Here is a 19,338-nt window from a genome sequence, read left to right on the forward strand (position 1 = left end):
AGAGAAGCAGGAGGGTGAGGAAAGGAGGAGGAGAGAGAGGAAAGAGAGAAAGAGGAGAGGGCAGAAGTGTAGGAGAGGGACAAAGGGGGAGGAAAGGAAAGAGGGGGAAGGAAGAGAGGAAGGACTCTGAGTCGAGAGGGGAAGGTGAAAAGGGGAGGAAGGAAGAGGAGAAGGCGGCAGGATTGTGAGGAGAAGAGGGAGAGAGGGAGGAGGAGGGAAGAGAAAAAGGCAGGAGAAAGAAGAGGGGGAGGAGAGGGGGAGGAGGGAAGGTCACTTGGCGGCCTGCCCTGGGTCCAGTTTGGGACTATTGAGGGGAAGAGAAGTTGGGTGTGTCAGATGGCAGGCAGCCGTGTTTGTGCATTTATGGACCATCAGAAAACTCATCACTGGCAGGTGCTATGAGAGAGAAGGCAGAGCCCTGCTGCCCTCCTTACCCCATGCCTTCACCCCTACATAGGGCTGCCCGTGGTGAGTGGGGACTCCAGACCTCACCTACAGGGATCTGCCCCAACCTGCCAGGTTCTCAGTACAAGTCAGGAAGCCCATGCCGCCACCAGCTATTCTGAGGCATGGTTTTTTGTCACCAACTGCTCTGTGGTCAGGGTCATTTGCATTTCTGCCGCCATCACTTCCTGGTCTACTGGTAATGGTCCACACTGGTATAAGAAGGACACGGGGCGTGTGTTTCTCCATGCTGCTCACCAGGTCCTTCCCACTGACTAGGTCTCTTGGGTCTGGATGCCACTTGCCCAAGGTGACATATGAGTCCACGTACATGTGGGTGCTGTGGCTAGAGACCATGTATGAACCGCTGTCAAGTGTGAAACGTGTCAGTGTGTGATATGTACGATGTGATGGGCAGCTGAGTGCCAGTCTGTGTGGTTTTAGGGTCGTCACGAGCCGAGGGAGGCTGCAAACTGCAGGGCTCACACAGCGATGGAGTTGGAGACATTGAACCACAGGTTGTTGTTGAGGACAGTGTGTGACAGAGTTGGGACACTGAGCAATGGGAAGCTGGGTTGGAGATAGAGGCCCATGCAGACTGTAGAGGCTTGGTTTGAGGCAGTGCCGTGTGCTGGCATGGCCTGGTGCAAGAAGGAAGCCATGGGCTCTAGTGTTAAGGCCTGTCAGAGCAGACCTTGGGCAGCCAGGGTGTCCCAGCCACCGCTCGGTCTGCCTCCTCCCAGTTCAGGAGGACACATCACAGTCGTGGTGGCCTGTAGACCTTTGTGGCTTTGGGGTTAGAGCTTCATCTTGCATTGCTGGAGGGATGTAGGTCTTCAGCTGTGTGGTCTTCTGGTGGGAGTTTCAAAGGAAGGGCCCTTCCCTGAGCCAGCCAGAGGAAGGCCTGGAGAGGCTGCTCTGTGGTTCCCAACTGTGTCCTGATAAACTAGGAGCGAGGTGCGTGTGTGCCCAGGGCGATCCCCCCACCCCCCGCCTTCCTTCCTGATGCTCTGAGCCAGGAGTTTAGTCAGAGGTCCCCATAAGATGTGTTGTCCCTGGAGACAAGCTGACTGACCTCTCCCTGTGCTCTTGAGCCCGGATCTCGGTGTCACTAGGCACATTCCTGTCCTCAGACCCCGCTTTCTGAGTGTGGGTTGAGGTGGAGCCACACATTGGGGAAACCCAGTGGCCACAGTGAAGTCCTAGGGTCCCCCAGTAGTGCTCCCCAGTGTACAGACAGTGTTCTGCTGCAGCTTCCTCAAACACCCAAACTGGAACCATGGAAGGGAGAGGCGTAAGATCCAGGGATGCTGTTGTGGCTGAGGACTTATCTAGCAAATACGAGGAGCCAGGTCCAATGCTGAGCACTCTGAAAATGAAGAATGATCCGCTCTCCTGGCTCCTTCAGCCACAAGCGTGAGGTCAAGGGCAGCTCCTCCATAGCTGCCATGGTCGAGGTCCTACATCTGAGCTCTCACGCCCCCTCTGCGGGTGTCTGAGTCACTGATTGAACTGCACTGGGACCAAGGCCACAGGATGGCCTCACTTGGACGTGATGGATTTTTGGATAATCTGTCTCCAAGTGAGGCTGATTCAGTGGTCCTGGGGGGTCAGGACCATAGCATAAGACCTGGGGCTTGGTGATAATTCAGCCAAAGCAGCCTCAGAAATCACACAGGTTGGTCGGCCTGGGATGGAGAGAGGTGAAGTTATTAGCTTAGCATGCTCTTGCTGTGTTCCCAAACTAAAAAAAGAAAATGGGGAGCCATCTAGGTAGGTTATTAAAAAAAGCAGAGTACCCAGGTATTGCATGTGTGTGCATGTCATATGTGCATGTGTGTGCATAAATGCATGTGTGTATATGTGTGCGTGTGTGTATGTTATTGACAGTGCAACACAGAGCCTCATACATGCTAGGTAGACAGACTCAACCACACCTTCTGTTACTTACCGGCAAATCCCAGGCAAGTATTCATCACTAGGCCAGATTCCAAGTTCCTCATTGGGGGATTCTAGGCAGGGGCTCTACCACTGAGCCACACCCCAGCCCCTCACTGGGGGATTCTAGGCAGGGGCTCTACCACTGAGCCACACCCCAGCCCCTCACTGGGGGATTCTAGGCAGGTGCTCTACCACTGAGCCACACCCCAGCCCCTCACTGGGGGATTCTAGGCAGGTGCTCTCCCACTGAGCCACACCCCAGCCCCTCACTGGGGGATTCTAGGCAGGGGCTCTAGAGGAGGATTCTAGACAAGTGCCATTCCTAGTGTGTGCTCTGCTTTCTGGTTGTGGCTTTGACAATACAACCCCCTTCAAGAAGGGTTAGTCTGGAATGGGACAAACAATGATGAAACAGCTCAAAGAGATGCCAAGTCATCACACTCAGGGGTCAAGTTCAGGGCCTGGGCTGGATCTATCCTAGGGATGTGAGACTTCAAGGAATGCTAAAGCAGCTGATAGGGAAGGGCCATGAGAGGAGGCATGCCCTAGGCTCTCTCTCTCTCTTCTTTCTTTCTTTCTTTCTTTCTTTCTTTCTTTCTTTCTTTCTCTTCTTTTTTTTTCTTTTTTTTTTTGTTTTTGTTTTTTGAGACAGGGTTTCTCTATAACAGCTCTGGCTGTCCTGGAACTCACTCTGTAGACCAGGCTGGTCTAGAACTCACAGAGATCTGCCCACCTCTGCCTCCAGAGTGCTGGGATTAAAGGTGAGTGTCCTACCACCACCACCGGCTGGTTACTTTTATTGCCGTGACAGAACATGACCAAGGCAACTTATAAAAGACTTTCACTGGACTTACAGTTCCAGGAGATTAGAGTTCTTAGACAGAGTGGATATGCTGAAACAGCAACCGAGAGCTCACATCTTGATGCACAAGCAGTTCTACCAATTGGGGATCAACCATCCAAACGTATGAGCCTGTGGGGGGCTGTTCTCATTCAAACCACCACATTTCAGTCCCTTATCCCCGGAGGCTCACAGCCATGTCATACTGCAAAATGTATTCAGTCCAGCTTCAAATTCCCCATAGCCTTTTGCAGTCTCAGCCGCATTTCAAAGTTCAAAGTTCAACATCTCCTCTGAGACTCAGAACACTCTTTTAACTATAGCCCTAGATCAATCAAAACAAAGAACCCACTTGGAACCATACAACAGCACAGAATCTACATTTCGGTTCCAAAAGGGAGGAATAGGGACAAAGTGAGGAAATAATGGCCCAAGGCAAGTCCAAAACCCAGCAGAGTAAACTCCAAATCTTGTACTCCATGCCTGATGTAAAGGCCTTGGTTTGGGGTCCCTTGTTATGGTGGTCACAGGACCTTTGTCCCACTCAGAAACCCAGTCCCAAGTTGCAGTGACAGCTGAAAGTCTCAGGGGTCTCCCAGGCTCAGCTCTGAGCCTCCCACTGACTTCAAGGCTGACCGCCTAGGTGAACTCAGAGGATCCCAGCGTGTACTCTGAGTAACCGCTCCCAACAGAACGCCCAGCTCTCAGCCACAGGCCCGCTATCTACCTGGGCCACACCCAGCTCCTTGCTTGCCAGTGACGGCAGTTATCCTGTTTACCAGTGCTTCAGGGGCAGACAAGGGCTGTCGTAACCCTGGGGATGAAGCTCAGTCTCCCTCATCCCTTAGCTTCTCCAAAGGCCTCAGTCGTGTCTACTGTTCAGGAGATTGTATCTGTGTGCGTGCGTGTGTGTGCGTGCGTGCGTGTGTGTATGTGTGTGTGTGCGCGCGCGCGCGCGCGTGTGTGTGTGTGTGTGTGTGTGCGCGTGCGTGTGTGTGTGTGCGTGTGTGCGTGTGTGTGTGTGCGTGTGTGCGTGTGTGCGTGTGTGTGTGTGTGCGTGCGTGTGTGTGTGTGTGTGTGCGTGCGTGTGTGTGTGTGCTTGTGTGTGTGCGTGTGTGTGTGTGTGCGTGCGTGTGTGTGTGTGTGTGCCCACGTGTGCACGCACGCACGTGTATACAGGTATATAGAAGCCAGATGGCAACCTTGGTTGTCATTCCTCAGGTACTGTGTGCTTTTTTTCTTGAGACAGGGTCTCTTGCTGGTCTAGAATCAACTCCACTAGGTTGATTGGCCAGGGAGCCACGGGCATCTCCCTGTCATCTACCTCCTTGTGCTGAGATGACAGGCATGCACCTAGCTTTTTAATGTAGCTTCTGGAGCTTGAACTCATGCCGGAAGGCAAGTCCATTACCTACTGAGCCATCTCCCCAGCCCTGCCTCCATGCTTCTGAGAGCTACTGTCCTTGATTGACTCGGAGGCCTGACCAGCAAGGCTAGTCCACCCAGGAAAGCCAAGATAGTGCAGCCTAAAGCTTGGGGACTCACATTCACGAAACCAGGTAATAGAGAGACACTGTGAGGGCCTGGGGCTGAAGGAATTATGTCAGAGTCGCCGCACTTGAGACCTCTGTGAGGGGATGTCCAGCGGAGCTTGACAGTGGGAAGTCCCACACAGGAGCGATGGAGAGGGACGGTAGAGATGTGGTCAAACCAGAGTGGGGTCACATGGTATCCCAGTTTCATTTCTGCTGCTGTGATAAAAATACCCTGACAGAAAACAACTATGGGAGAAAGGGGTTTGTTTGGTGTGGCAGCTAGTTTTTTATGTCAGTCCCAGAGGAGGGAACCTCAATTGAGGAAATACCTCCACGAGATTGGACTGTAGGCAAGCCCAGTCTTAGTGATGGAGGGGGGAGGGCTCCCCCGCACATTGGAAGTGAGGCCACCCCTGAGCTGGTGGTCCTGGGTTCTATGAGAAAGCAGGCTGAGCGAGCCAAGAGGACTAAGCCAGAAAGCAACACTCCTTTGTGGCCTCTGCGTCAGCTCCTGCCTCTGGGTTCCTGACCTGCGTGAGTCCCTGTCCTGACTTCCACTGATGATGAACAATAGTGTGGAAGCGTAAGCCAAATAAACCAAATAAACCTTTCCTCCCCAAGTTGCTTTTGCTCGTGACGCATCATTACAGCAAGAGCAACCCTAAGACACCTGGCTTACAGTTCCAGGTTCCAGGCTGCCAAAACACAGAAGCCACAATGACAAGAACTTGAAGCAGCTAGTCACGTCATAGCCACAGTCAAGAGCAGACAGAAATGGATGCATGCATGCTCGCTTATTCTCAGCTTGATTGCTCCTGTCTTACACAGCTGAGGACCAGCTGCCTAGGGAATGGTGTCACCCAAAGGGGGCTAGGTCTTTAAGCATCAACTAGCCATCAAGACAGCCCCTTACAAACACTCTAACAGGCCAGCCTGATCTAAACAATGCCCCAATGAAGATTTTTCTCAGGTGGTTCTAGGCGTGCTGTGGTAGCAGTTAGTTAATACTAATCGTCATACAGGGTCAGCAGCAGGACCAAGTGAGGGGCTGTGGGCTGTTTCAAGTGAACAGAGCTCAGGTTCCCTACCTGCCAGCTTGGCTGTTTGGGTGGTCATGAGTCAGGATCTGGGGGAACCAGAGGGGCCAGGATGACAGGGACCCCTGGGAGGGTAGAATGGAGATCATCCCATGTGAGCAGTTGAACTTGAGAAGGACGGCCACCCGTGCTGGTCTCCGGCTTCGGAAAGTTGGTTATCAGGGGGTAGCCAGGATCGTGGTGGCTCTCTGCAGAGCACTTGAGGTCCAGGAGGCCATCTGAGTCCCCTCTCTTTTTGTAGACTCCTACGTGAGCAGTGGATCCGTGCCAAGTACGAGAGGCAAGAGTTCCTTCATGTGGAGAAGCAGGAACCATATTCTGCAGGTGAGCTATGCGCTTCCCAGTGTCTCTAGCTGGTTCATTGTTTCAAACTTGTGGAGGTTCCCGGCTTAGACTATCTTCTCCCCTTTCAGGGGCCTCAGGAGGGGTCTGGGTTTATGTGGGGAGCCAAAAAGGACTATGGTGGGCCAGCATCCACACTGGTGGAGGAGATAGCCGCATCAGTGGCCACTGCCTCCCCTGGGCCTGCAAGGTGCTGTTGGTTCCAATGGGTTCTGCAGTTTTGAAGAGAGGGACTAAGGGGACTCCAGGGTCCCCGGAGAGTTCAGTTTTACTGTCAGTCACTCTGTTGCTGGGTTACTGAACAGTACTATCTCCTATTTATTAAATATGTTCATTTAACCTCGCGCATGCTCCCATGGGACCCCTGGCCTGGGTTGGCTGGGCATCTTGATGCTTGTGTATTTGGTATGTGGTGGGCATTGGTCTTGGGGTCTGGGCCATGGTTCCCTGGACAGCTTTACAAGTCTGAAGTGGTCCCCATTGCTCTACGCAGGAGGACTTTCTAAAGTTTATCTCCAGGTCCTCTTCCTGGCCTTTCCCTGGATGCTTGGGCTCTGGATTTCTGATGCGAGCTGTTCTTGCAGCTCCACCCTAGCACAGGGCCAGCACAGCCACTTTATTTTCTGTGGCTCTCAGTGTGGGGCAGGCTGAGAAGAACCCTTTATTTGGTGATTCCCACTGCCCCTGATGTGCCCCCATTGTGCGTGTGGACCCCATTGGCATGTGGGGCCTCGTGTTTTCGGGTCTGTATTATTCAGGGTTCTCTAGAGGAACAGAATCGATAGAATGAATCTACCTCTCTCTATAAAGGGTATTTATTAGAGTTGCTTACAGGCTGTGGTCCGCCTAGCCCAACAATGACTGTCTGTCAACAGAAGGTCCAAGAATCCAGTAGTGCCAGGCATGGTAGCACACCCCTTTAATCCCAGCACACGGGAGGCAGAGGCAGGAGGATCTCTGTGAGTTGGAGGCCAGCCTGGTCTACAGAGCAAGTGCCAGGATAGACAGGGCTAATACACAGGAAAACCCTGTCTTGAAACAACAAACAAACAATCCAGTAGTTGTGAGCAATGAGGCTGGATGTCTCAGCTGGTCTCTGGTACACACGAGAATTCTGAAGAAGAAGGTTCTAATGCCAGTGAAGGGATGGACGTGCACAGGAGAGAGAGGGCAACAAGCAGTCAGAGAGCAGGCTTCCTTCTCCCATGCCCTCTATATAGGCTGCCAGTAGGAGGTGTGGCCCAGACTTAAGGTGGGACTTCCTAAAGATCTAGATTTAGGGTGGATCTTCTGACCTTGAACGATCCGATCAAGAAACAGCCCTCACTGGTGTGTACTGAGCCTTTTGGGATTTGGTTAATTCCGGGTGTAGTCAAGTTGACCACCAAGAACAGCCGTCACGGGGACCTTGGATGCAAGCATGCTTGCAGGACCTGTGTCCACCTGGTGTACAGGAACTGTGCCCCGAAACAGTTGAGCAACAAGCTGCCCTGTGTCGCAATAGTTCCATCACTCCAGGATCCACCACAGAGGAATGAGCTGGGGACAGCAAGCAGAGCCCCAAGCGGGACCCCTGTGTAGCCATGAGGCCAAGGTGCCCTGATGGCTGTCATCTACGACAGGAGAAATGTTACAGCCCCATCTAGGAGAGCAGTGTCAATCATGCAAGAGGGGCCGGACACTGTCCTGTGGCAAGTCTGAGGGGTTTGACAGTTCCGTGACACAAGCTCCCTTTTGGGGTGAGCAGAATGTTCTAGAACTAGATAAAGGTGTGGCTCCCCCGTCATGATGGTATTGGAGAAAGGAGTGATGTCCTCCACTGCTGGAGAGAAGGTAGAGGGGCTTTCTTGTGTATTACGCAGGGGCCTGTGCACCTGCTGGCTCAGGCCATCCTCACACCTGTCGCGAAGTTGATCAGCCATCTCTCCAAGGCTCTGTGTGCTTCCGTCCTCTTGCGTCCTCTGGAGCAAGGCAGTTGTGAGCAGGGCTAGGTGGGAGCATTCCTCTCCCCTCTCCACACTGGTCCACCCAAAGGCCAGTTGCCCCTTCCCTTGCCCCAGGGGACAGAGCTTGGCCTGCCAGCAGTGAGGCCAAGAGGAACACTGTGTGCAGCTGTAGGAGTCTTCCCCACCGTCAGCACGGAGTGCTGGACCTGTCTCCCCTCTCCTGCCTCACTCCCAACGCTCTCAGCACTCAGCCCACATGACTGTGGTTCAGAGCCGTCTGTTCCAGACACTACAGCCTTCCTCACCTAGTGACACTGCATGCTCTGTGAGGGGACAAGAGCCAGCGAGACTCGGAGCCCTGGCTCACGAGCCCCTTTTCAGCACAAACACCTTAGATGTTTATTTGTTTGGAGACAGCATCTCACTGTGTAGCCTTGGCTGATCTGAAACTCAGAGATCTCTGCCTGCTTCTGCCTCCTGAATGCTGGGCCATCATTGGTATCATTATGTGTTTGGCTGTCATTATGACTGGGGAGATGGGATGTCCCGTCTGGGCCTGGGCTGGTCCTGGCAGAATCCAGATCTGGAGTCTAGAACTGGAGGGCATGCCGGCCACAGAACCAAGGCAGGCTAGAGGACTGGCAAGCATCTTGCAGGTGTTTGGGTCTTTGTGCCAAGTTCTTAGGTCAGTGAGAGCCTGGGAATCTCCAGGGCATACACAGGGCTCAGGAGATGGTGACATCATGGTATTCAGGGTTTCCCCAGGCCAAGGTCCACTCAGAATCCCGTTAGCACCGGAAGTGGAGAAGCACTCGGGAGGACTGAGGAGGAGGATCCTGAGTTCAGGGCCGGCCTGGGCTTCTGTGAGACTGTCTCCTAAGAAAAGCAAGGTTGGGGTTTGGGAGAGATGGCTTAGTCAAAAATGTGTTTCCCTTGCTAATACAAGGACAAGTTCAATCTCCAAAACTCACATTAAAAAAAAAAAGTAGGCCCAGCTAGACAGTGGTGGCACACGCCTTTAATCCCAGCACTCAAGAAGCAGAGACTGGCAGATCTCTGTGAGTTCGAAGACAGCTTGGTCTACAGAGCAAGTTTCAGGACAGCTAGAGCTACACAGAGAAACCCTATCTTGAAACAAGAAAGTCAGGCCCTGTTTAGTGGTTAAGAGCACTGGCTGCTCTTCCAGAGGACTGGAGTTCAGTTCCCAGCACCCGTATTGAGTGGCTGACAGCTGACTGTAACTCCAGCTCCAGGGGATCCAATATTATCATCTGGACTCTACAGGCACCTGTATGCATGTAGTGTGTGTGTGTGTGTGTGTGTCTGTGTCTGTGTGTGTCTGTGTCTGTGTGTGTGTCTGTGTGTGTGTTAAAGCAGGCTCTTAGAATCCCAGTTCTGGGATAGCAGAGACAGGAGGATTCCTGGGTCTTACTGTCCAGTCAGCATAAACTGCTCAGTGAGCTTCAGGCCAATGAGAGGCCCATCAAAAAATAAAACAGAGGGGGCTGGAGAGATGACTCAGAGGTTAAGAGCATTGCCTGCTCTTTCAAAGGTCCTGAGTTCAATTCCCAGCAACCACATGGTGGCTCACAACCATCTATAATGAGGTCTGGTGCCCTCTTCTGGCCTGCAGGCATACACACAGACAGAATATTGTATAATTAATAAATAAACAATTTTAAAAAAATAAAATAAAAATAAAACAGAGTTAGGCACAGTGGCACATGCCCATAATCCCAGCACAGCACATAGGAGGCAGAGGCAGGAGGGTCTTTGTGAGTTCAAGGCCAGCCTGGTCTACATATTGAGTTCCGGGCCAGCCAGAACTGTACACAGTACACAGAGCTGTAAACAGTAAAACCCCTTTCTCAAAATAAACAAATAAGGCGGCAGGATTGGAGAGATGTCTCGGTGAATAATGGTACTTGCTACCAAGCCTAGAGACCCGAGCTTGATTCTGGACCCACGTGAAGTAGGGAGAACCCACTCCCACAAGTTGTCCCCTGACCTCCGCATATGTGCCACGGCACATGTACACCCCACACCCCCATATTTCCCTCATCATGTGCACACACGAAATACATGTTAAAAATTAAGGTGGAACATAATTAAAGGAGACACCTGAGGTTGTCCTCAGGCCTTTCTATGTGTAGCACACACGTGTGCAAGCACCTGCACATACCAACACACACCAAATAAGAAAAGCAAGCCCCAGGGCATGGGGAGCAGCGGAGCATATGCTTGAGCCACACCCCTACCCTTGCAGCACCCAGAAGAGTAGGGAGTGGCCTCCCAGAGGTCCTTAGGGCACCCTTCAGTGGGTCAGAAGCACAGCTGACCCACTGGGCTCTGTAGACACAGTTAAGCATGGCTGTCCAATACACTAGGCCTGGCCAGGCAGTATGGCCTTTGAGACCAGGCTGCGGTTAGGCTGTGAGGCCAGCCACTGTGTGTACCCCTCATCTCAGCTGCCCAGCTGAGGCGGGTGGAGTAGGGTTTCCTCAGCTGCCCTGGACCAGGGAGTAGAGGGATGGGTTGCTCCGGATGAGCCTGTCACCGTGGCCAGCGGGGAGGCAGGATTCAGCAGTAAGCCTGACTATGGAACAGGAATGGCCCAGACTATAGGGCAGAGGAAACCAGGGAAAGATGTCTGTGCTTCCTCTGTCGGGGGTTCTAGGTCTACAGCTTCCTCTGGCTCTGAGCTAAAATGCTGGTGAGCCAGCACTGCCGTCTAGGGAGGGGCAGAGGTGTGGCATTGGGATGCTGCTGTGCTTCCCCCTGGGATCCACTGCCTGGAACAGGACTCTGGCATCTAATGGGGTCTGTAACTCCTTAAAGGAGAAATAAGGCAGTGGGCAGCCTCCCCCACTTGCGTTTCTCCATTCTCTGTCCCCTCCCCCACTCCCTCTCCCTGCACTCCCTGTAGGGCTCATATATAGGACCTCCAGGAGACAGGATCCCACATGCTCAGGGACCCCACATTTGTTCTCTTTTTTGTAAGGAGGGTTCTAGGTTTTAGGGTCTCTATGTAATTCAGACTGGCCCGCACTCGTCAGCATCCCAAGAGCTGGGATTACAGGCACATTCCACCCTCCAGGCCTCTCTGCTTTCTTTAAAGAGTTTTGCACTGTGGGCTGCTATCCTTCCTGCCCCACCATACCCCAAGACCTAAGGGGGCAGAAGTTGGAGTATGTGGGACACAGTCAGGATGCACCCTGCCTGTATCCACCCTCATATCACAGGTCACCTCAAGGCTGCGTACAGAAGAGCCAGGCTCCAGGCCACGGTCTCCACACTCTCACACCTGGCAGGTGTGAGAAGGCCACTGGGAGCCTCTTGGGACCCAGAGGACTGGAGCTGCTCTATGCTCAGGTTCACAAAGGCTGTCATCACATCCTCTTTGCTCCCACAGTGCCCTCTGCCTCTTAGCACCAATGTGTGTGTCCCTCGTGGCTTCTCATAGGGCAATGGGACCTCAGGGTGCCTTTGGCCAGCCTTATTTCCTCTTTTCTTTTTCCTCTCCCTCTTTCCTTTCAGGACTAGGGCTGGAACCCAAGAATGCTAGATAAATCTTCCACCACTGAACCACACCCCAGCCCCTCACTGGGGGATTCTAGGCAGGGGCTCTACCACTGAGCCACACCCCAGCCCCTCACTGGGGGATTCTAGGCAAGGCATTTTATCCCCTTCTGATACCAGTCCCCAGTATGTCTGCTCCTCCTCTAACCACACAGTACTTTCTCACTCAGGGCAAGGACACTCCCCACTGCCTATCCTTGGGAAATGCAGAAGTCCCCTCAGATGAAGAAAGGGGAAATGTGGGGCCTCAAAAGAGGTGAGGCCTGGGACTCTTCAGAGGAGTGGCCCCAAGCCTGCCCAGAATGAACCGGAAGTGTGGATTCCAAGGGGCTACCTCCTAGATGCCTGTGAGCATGCACAGACAAGGAGGCTTGAATGGTCCCTGGGGACTGAGAGGCGTCAGGGCCAATGGATGCGGCAGCCAGCTGAGGTCAGGGGTCTCCTGTCACCTGCTCAGGGCCTCTGCCTCCATAACTCATCGGGAGCCATTGATGCAGGAGACTGTGTCGTTTTTCCAGAGGGTCTCACAGCTAGCCGAGATAACTCAAGAGTTAGCGTGCCGGGGCTGAGAGAGATGGAGGACGGGGTGGTGACATTCAAACTAGAGACCAAGGAATATCCTGAACTGTGGATCAAGATTGACACTGAGCAAGGACATTGGCCACAGCTTCCTCCCCAAAGGCCAAGGAGCCACGGGGACATCATCAGGAACATTCGACCCACCCACCCCCAGACTGAGGGACATGGGAGCAGAAGGCCAAAGGGTCATCTGTGTGAAGTCTCCGTCCGGGGAGACACCCTTGTCACAGACCTGCCCCAGCCAGCACAGCCCTCATTGCACAACACCAGGCCTATTCCAGACACTCCCACCCCAGGGCTGAGACCCTGTCCCTGCTTAGCGAGCCTGCTTTGCGGCCTCTTTACGCCAGCAGCCTCCACCGTCTGCTCCTCTCTCTCCCTGCTGTTCACCAGCTTGGCCGTGATGAGTGGCCTTCTGTGCCAGAGTTCTGTCTCAGAGCGCGGTGCTCAGCCACAGTGGAGCCTATACTATTTTTGCAGATTTTGTGAAGTCTAAAGAAGTTTCGCAGAAGCACTGTTCTGGCGACCTGGGGGTGCAGGATGGCAGAGTTTCTGTCACTGAGGTGTCCCCTGCTATCATCTGTCTCTTGTGCAAGCCTGGAATAAGAGCCCTGTAGAATGAGACCCAACATCTGTTCCAGGAAGACATTCTTGGGTCGATGGGGCCACCTGGATCCTGGATAACTGGCTGTCTTCTCCCAACGGGACAGCGGGCTGAGCAGAGCTCCCCTGGAACTGGGCTTGGGAGAGGTCCTCAGGCAGTGTCACCCAGGGTTAGAAAAAGACGGGGGCGACCCCCAGAGTTCCAGACCAGTGGCTCACTTACTGCCCACATTGTATTTTCTGTCCTGCCAGTGACAGAGGCTGCTGGGTCAAGACCCCCTTGTCCTGGTCATCCTTTCCCATGCCTGGGCTGGCTCTGTGGCTAAGGAAGCAGAGGTGAAGGCGGGCCTCTGTGCGGGTGGCCCAGACCTTGTGATGTGCCTGGGATCCAAAGCTTTGAGGGCTTGTCCTGGGTTACAGGTGTGCTTGTCCCTCAGCAGAGGCAAGCATTGCATGGAACCACGTGACAAGGTCGCATCCCTCAGCCAAGGTCACAGTTCTCTGGGGTGCCTAAACTCTCCTCGGACGCGTGGCTGGAGATTTCAGGGTTGTGGGCGTGTCCACCTTGCTCTATACCTGCCCCTCCCCAGCGTTGCCCTGGAGGTGACTGGGTGACAGCTGCCCTGGCTTCTGCCCCAGTCTGTCCTGCCTCCAAGCAAGCCTCAATGGCTGCCTTTCACAGGGTAGGGTGGGCGACAGGGCATGCAGACAATGGTCTTTGTTGTCCAGGCCCAGGCCACCACCTCCCTCCAACAGACATGGCTTCCTGCCTGGGTCCCTCCAGGAGTTGCTCCCTTCCCTCCACAGGATGCCTGGTTGTGCCAGGCAGGGACATTCCAGGGCTGCTGCCTTCCTGACCTTTGTCCTAAATGTCCCTGTGCAAATAGGGAAGGAGAGAGGTGAGGCTCTCTGAGTGGCAGAGCTCGGCCTGGCCTCAGTTTCTCCCTGTGTGGAAAAGCCAGTGCTCTCAGCAAGGTGGTGTTTGGGGGAATCATTAAATCGTGGCATGCGCTGGGCACAGGGCCAGGGTGAAACACTTACCAGGGTGGTTGGTAAGGTGAGGCGATGGTGGAGCTGGGTAAGGCACCCCTGAACTCAGGTAGTCCCATTTCCTGACTGTATCTTCCGTGTGGGACAGGCTTGTCCCATGTGTAGGCCTCAATGTTTGGTGCCTGTAGTGTGTGCCCTTGGATCTGTCCAGGTGATGGGTTCCACATGAGAGGTCACTGGCAAGGTCAGCCAGCCTGTCCAGAGTACCAGGCCTCTTCTGGGTCCCCTGTCTCAGCCACTTCGAGTTCCGCAGGCAGGTCTGGTGGTCTTGCTGTACCACAAGAACCATCTTGTCTACTTTCCTTTTTTTTTTGGTTTTTCGAGACAGGGTTTCTCTGTGGTTTTGGAGCCTGTCCTGGAACTAGCTCTTGTAGATCAGGCTGGTCTCGAACTCACTGAGATCCGCCTGCTTCTGCCTCCCAAGTGCTGGGATTAAAGGCGTGCGCCACCACCGCCCGGCTTTTTTTTTTTAAGATTTATTTATTTTATATACAATGTTTTTCCTGCATGTACACCTCTATGCCAGAAGAGGGCACCAGACCTCATTATAGATGGTTGTGAGCCACCGTGTGGTTGCTGGGAATTGAACTCAGAACCTCTGGAAGAACAGCCAGTGTTCTTAACCTCTGAGCCATCTCTCCAGCCCCCCATCTTGTCTCCTTTAGCTTTACCTCAGTCCTGTCCCTTTAGAAGATGAGGGGACTGAGACCTAGAGAGGGGTGGCAGCCAGGGTCCCATGCCACCCTGTCTATGAGACCAGATGGTGAGGTCCTTTTTCAGAGTTTCCTTTTGGCTGTTGTGCGACTCTGTGATTAGGGGACGGATTACTTAAGTCCAAGATGGGACACAGCTCAGAACCCCCGTGCCTAGAGTCGCCGGCTGGCGCTGGCTGCACAACGCCCCCTCCTCCCAAGGCTGTGTGTGCTCGGCTGGCTACTGAACGGACAAAGAAGTACCCAGGAGGGAATGTGGGGTACGTTGAAGGGTTCCTGTGACCAGAACATCAAGGGCATCTTCAAGCCAGAGCGTTTTATACTGGGGAGACACGATGGCCTAAAGGGGCCAGTCTCTGAGAGGTGTCACTTTGTCTTGAAGGAGGACCCTGCCTGACCCCACCTCAGGTCAGGGAGCCCAAGTGAGCCAGTGCAGAGGGCTGTGGAAGCCTTCCTGGTGTGACCAATCACATCCAAATAGACACAAGGGAAAGAATGGGAGCTGTTCCCAGAGCCAAGACAGGAATTAGCAGTAAGGGCTGAGTGGGTGGTGGTCACCTGCTGAGGGGGCCCCGGGTTCCTAAAACGGAAAACAAGGCTCCCAGGGAGCAAGCAGAGTGAGGGCAGACATGCCATGGAGGCCCTGCAGGGACCTGAGCTCAGAGGCTTGCAGGCTTTGATCTCAGCTCCTGTCACCCGCAAGGCCCCTCTGTCCTCCTTGGAGTTGGAGTGTCCCTGTGAGATGGCAGCGGGCCAGCCATTCAGAGTCTGAGCCTGCACACACAGAAACCTGCTCTGGACCCTTCTTACAGGTGTGGAGGGGACCCAGAGAGCTTCAGGACAGCCCAAGTGTCTAGAGCAGTGGGTAGGGAAAGGCTGAGCCCTGAGAACACACAGAGTCTGAGCCCTCTGGGTGTGTTTTGCCTGCATGTATATCTATACCACACATGTGTGCAATATCTGTGGAGGCCAGAAGAGGGCGTCAGATATCCATTACTGGAGTTACAGTTCTGCTGGATGTGGTTGCCAGCAGAAGCAAACAGAACCCTGAAGCCCGAAGCCGAGTATGATTGAGCCAGTTTGGGTAAGGTTATGGAGCCTCAGTTTCCCTGGTGCCTGTGAGGACTGGCTCTGTGCCCAGCCTTCCACTGGTAATACCCCAGTGGGATAGGCCAGATGACGTGGATGCCTCTCCCACTCAGGAGCATCCCACGGCATGGAACACCCACCTGGCTCACACCTTAGCCAGCTTCCTGTCACACTCATAGCAAGACCACGTGCTCATCGCCCTGAATCAAGAACAAACGCACAGTTTACATATATACCACACAATTTGCATACACTTTGCATATTCTGTTTGCAGTGCAGTTCTTGGAGCTTGCGGGTTCTGAAACTGTGTGAATGAGAAGGTGCCGCAGTGGCCTCCCCCACCCCTGCAGCCCAGTTTGCCTGGACTGAGTGGAGATGCGCAGTGCAGGGTGCCCCAGGGCCTGGCCTCTCTGTCACCTGTCTTGCTGCCTGGAGCTCATCCTGTGGGTGGCAGGGCCATCTACCTGGCACACGGGCACTGTAGTTGCTTAAATGTGTCACAACGGAGGGACATCAGGTTCTTTTCCATTTGTGAGGATCAAGAGTGAAGCCCCCAAACTGAGTGGTGGTGGCACACGCCTTTAATCTTAACCCTCAGGAGGCTGAGGAAGGTGAACCTCTGAGTTCAAGGCCAGCCTGGTCTACATAGTAAGACCCCCCCCACACACACACACACATGCACACAACTTAAAAACACAAAGAAACCTCCAGCCTGATTGCTGACTGGTCCTGCCACTTATGGCCACAGCCCTGCAGAAGACCCAAGACTCTGTGTTATCACCCCGAGGAAGGTCGGCTTCTTCTGTGACAGGCTTTAACGCCAGGGAGTGGTGACTTCCTCCTCATGGGGATGTGCGATCCTGAGCCCCTCTGTGTGTCTGCGTCCTACGCCTTCCTCAGAAGCATTCTCTTGGGGAATGTGGCCCAAGTCCCCCAAGCTCTGCAGCTGGCTCCAGCCCTGCAAGCCATAGGTGTCTAATCAATGCTACCTGAACTTTCTGGCCTCTGCCTCAGGCCAGCTTGTTCTTTCAGGGAGAACGGACGCTCCTTGTCCTACCTGGCCTCAAGTGTGCCCAGAGGGTAGCCTGACTGGGCTGCTCACCAAGGATCCTGGGCTGGGGAGGTCAGGGGCCATCCAGCCAGGCCAGTGGGGCTGGGCAAAGATTCTCCACCTTTCAGCCCTTAGCTGGCCAGAGTCCCATGGTACCAAGAAGGAAGCAGAGCCCTGAGAAAGGCGTGGACGCTAGCAGGGCCAGGCCAGGGATGATGCTGAGCTCTGAGAAAGGTGTGGACGTTAGCAGGGCCAGACCAGGGATGATATTAGCATCATTCCCAAAACATCCATGTGTTGCCGTCAGGGCCTGAAATATAGGCCTGGCGGTGGTTTGTCGGGAAAGCTGGGTGGGACCACAAGGGATCCTTTGGACCTGGACCTGGCCTGGCCTGGAGGACCAACGGCTTTAGGGCACTAAGCCTGATGCCCTGTAAGAGCCCCAAAGGGTCAGCAGCATCAGTCAAACCCAGCAAGGAAACGGTGCCTTCCAGTGTGCTCCTGCCACCTGCTGGCAGTTTTGGGAACAGCAGGTTAGAGGCTTGTTCTGACTGGCTCCTTGGTACCGGTACCAGCTATAAAACATGGCTAGAAGGTTCTGGAAGGGGTGGGGGTGGGGAGCTGCTGCACCCAGTCTTGCCACCCCTCAACACCCCACTTCTGGATTACATGCTCAGCTAGTTCAAGCCTAGAGAATCTGGGCGCTAAAGCTGAAAGAAGGCCAAGCCGACTTACTACCCATCTAGGGTAGGTGTTCAATGAGTCAGTTAACAAACATTTTAAGTGGGTCCTGCCTGGCCTAGTGGGATGTGTTAGTGGCCCAGTATCCATTTACAGAAAGAGATTTGCCTGCCGAGGCTATGACAAGGACGAGACGCAAGACACATCCTCCTTTAGAGAGGCCCGGTCCCTTGAGAAGTTGGGGGAGGGAGCAGGCCCCTTCTGGCACACCCTGAGTCTGATAGTCCTACGGGCGCCAGCTGCCCCCTCCCTGACGCCAGGCTGCTGCCTTTTTATGGCCATATGTCTCCGAGAGCACAGAAAATAGCCCCTTGTGTTTGGTGACAGGGACAGGGCTGCCCGGCAGCAGAGAAAGACATGCTGGAGGGTGGGGGAGGGAGCTTGGTGGCCAGAATCGAGCTGACCTGGCTGTCAGGGTCTGGCTGACTGGAGATGATGGTGTTTCAGGAGCTACCTGCCCACCCTCGAGCACACTGCCGGCAGACAAGATTTTCCAGGACCCTCTTTGCCAAAGAAAGCCACCCTGATAACCAACCAAGAGGGAGCTAGCAAAGCTCGTGGCCCTGTTCTCAGCCCACCCAGGGCGAAATGGCCACCAGGTCTGTGTGACCACCTGCAGGAAGGCTTGCAACAGCCAGAGCTTTAAGCAATGCAGGCATCCCCCAACGACCCACCAGCAAACGCCAAGGAGTGTCCCATGAAGGGGGGCGGGGTAGCGGGCTGCAAAGAGCCCACGATGTCATCTCCTTGTAGATGGATGGGACCAGCCCAACACAGCAAAGCTGGGCCTTATGGAGGGAACTGAGGGCACCAGGGAGGCTGGATCGCCTAAGGGTGCTTGTTTTTGCCACTAGTGAAGTAGCTTATAATTGCCCTGGGGCAGAACCGTACCAGAGGCCCCAGAACTAGCTAACCCTAGCATCATGAACCTAGCGCTCTGCCATTGTGGGGCCAGCGACTCAGTCTGTTTCTGCCCCGTCTCAAGCCCTACGAACTCTTTCTTTTTGTGACATTAGTCCCACCTGGCAGCCCTGAGCCATCTCAAACCCAATGTCCCTAATTATGTCCCTAGGTCCTGCTTCTTGGGTGGCTTTGTCCAGATGGGAAGATCTGAGTGGGCCACCGTGGCCTGGGCCCCAGAACCTGTGGTCTGACAGGCACATCAAGGTGTCACCGGGCAGTGGGCCTCAGGCCAGTGCAGGGCAGACAGGCAGCCTCATCTGTGCCACCTCACAGCGGAGGGTCCCTAGGACAGGGACAGAGGCATCAAGGTGGAAGGTCCTTGACTGTTCTCTCTTCCCCAGGGTACCGTGAGGGCCTTCTCTGGAAGCGTGGCCGGGACAATGGACAGTTCTTAAGCCGGAAGTTCGTGCTGACAGAACGAGAGGGTGCCCTGAAATACTTCAACAAAAATGACGTGAGCCTGGCATGGAGCGAAGGGCGGCCTTCCCATGTGGGGTCGTGGCCTCCCCAGGGTCTGCAGGGCTGGGTATTAGTCCTTCAGGAGTGTGGCTGCCCTCCATCCATCTTCCCAGAGGACACCCTGCATGGTGGCTCCCCCTGGGGAAATGTCCTATGTGTATGCACCCACACACTAACACCCCAACCCCGGTCCGAGACTGACCCCTGTCCCTTCCTAGAGCCTCCAGGAGCCAGGCCTGATGTGGGCCTGCTGGGAATGGTTCTGGGAGGCCTGACACTCCCCCTAGTGGATGCTTCCAGAAAGTCAGGGATAGTGCCTTGGGTCAGCTGTGAGGGGTAGAGAAGTTCTTGGCTCTAGGTCATCT

The 19,338-nt window shown here is 54.3% G+C and overlaps 1 protein-coding gene across 1 annotated transcript in view; it reads left to right on the forward strand.

Annotated features, from left to right (window-relative positions):
- Adap1 (ArfGAP with dual PH domains 1) overlaps positions 1-19,338 on the forward strand; it is a 50,460-nt gene that overhangs the window by 23,987 nt on the left and 7,135 nt on the right. Inside the window, exons 4-5 of the mRNA XM_075974810.1 lie at positions 6,100-6,182; positions 18,856-18,968. Of these exons, the coding sequence (XP_075830925.1) occupies positions 6,100-6,182; positions 18,856-18,968 (196 nt within the window). The remainder of the gene's footprint in view (positions 1-6,099; positions 6,183-18,855; positions 18,969-19,338) is intronic.

The sequence above is a fragment of the Microtus pennsylvanicus genome, chromosome 1 (assembly GCF_037038515.1).
Source record: "Microtus pennsylvanicus isolate mMicPen1 chromosome 1, mMicPen1.hap1, whole genome shotgun sequence".
Taxonomy (NCBI): domain Eukaryota; kingdom Metazoa; phylum Chordata; class Mammalia; order Rodentia; family Cricetidae; genus Microtus; species Microtus pennsylvanicus.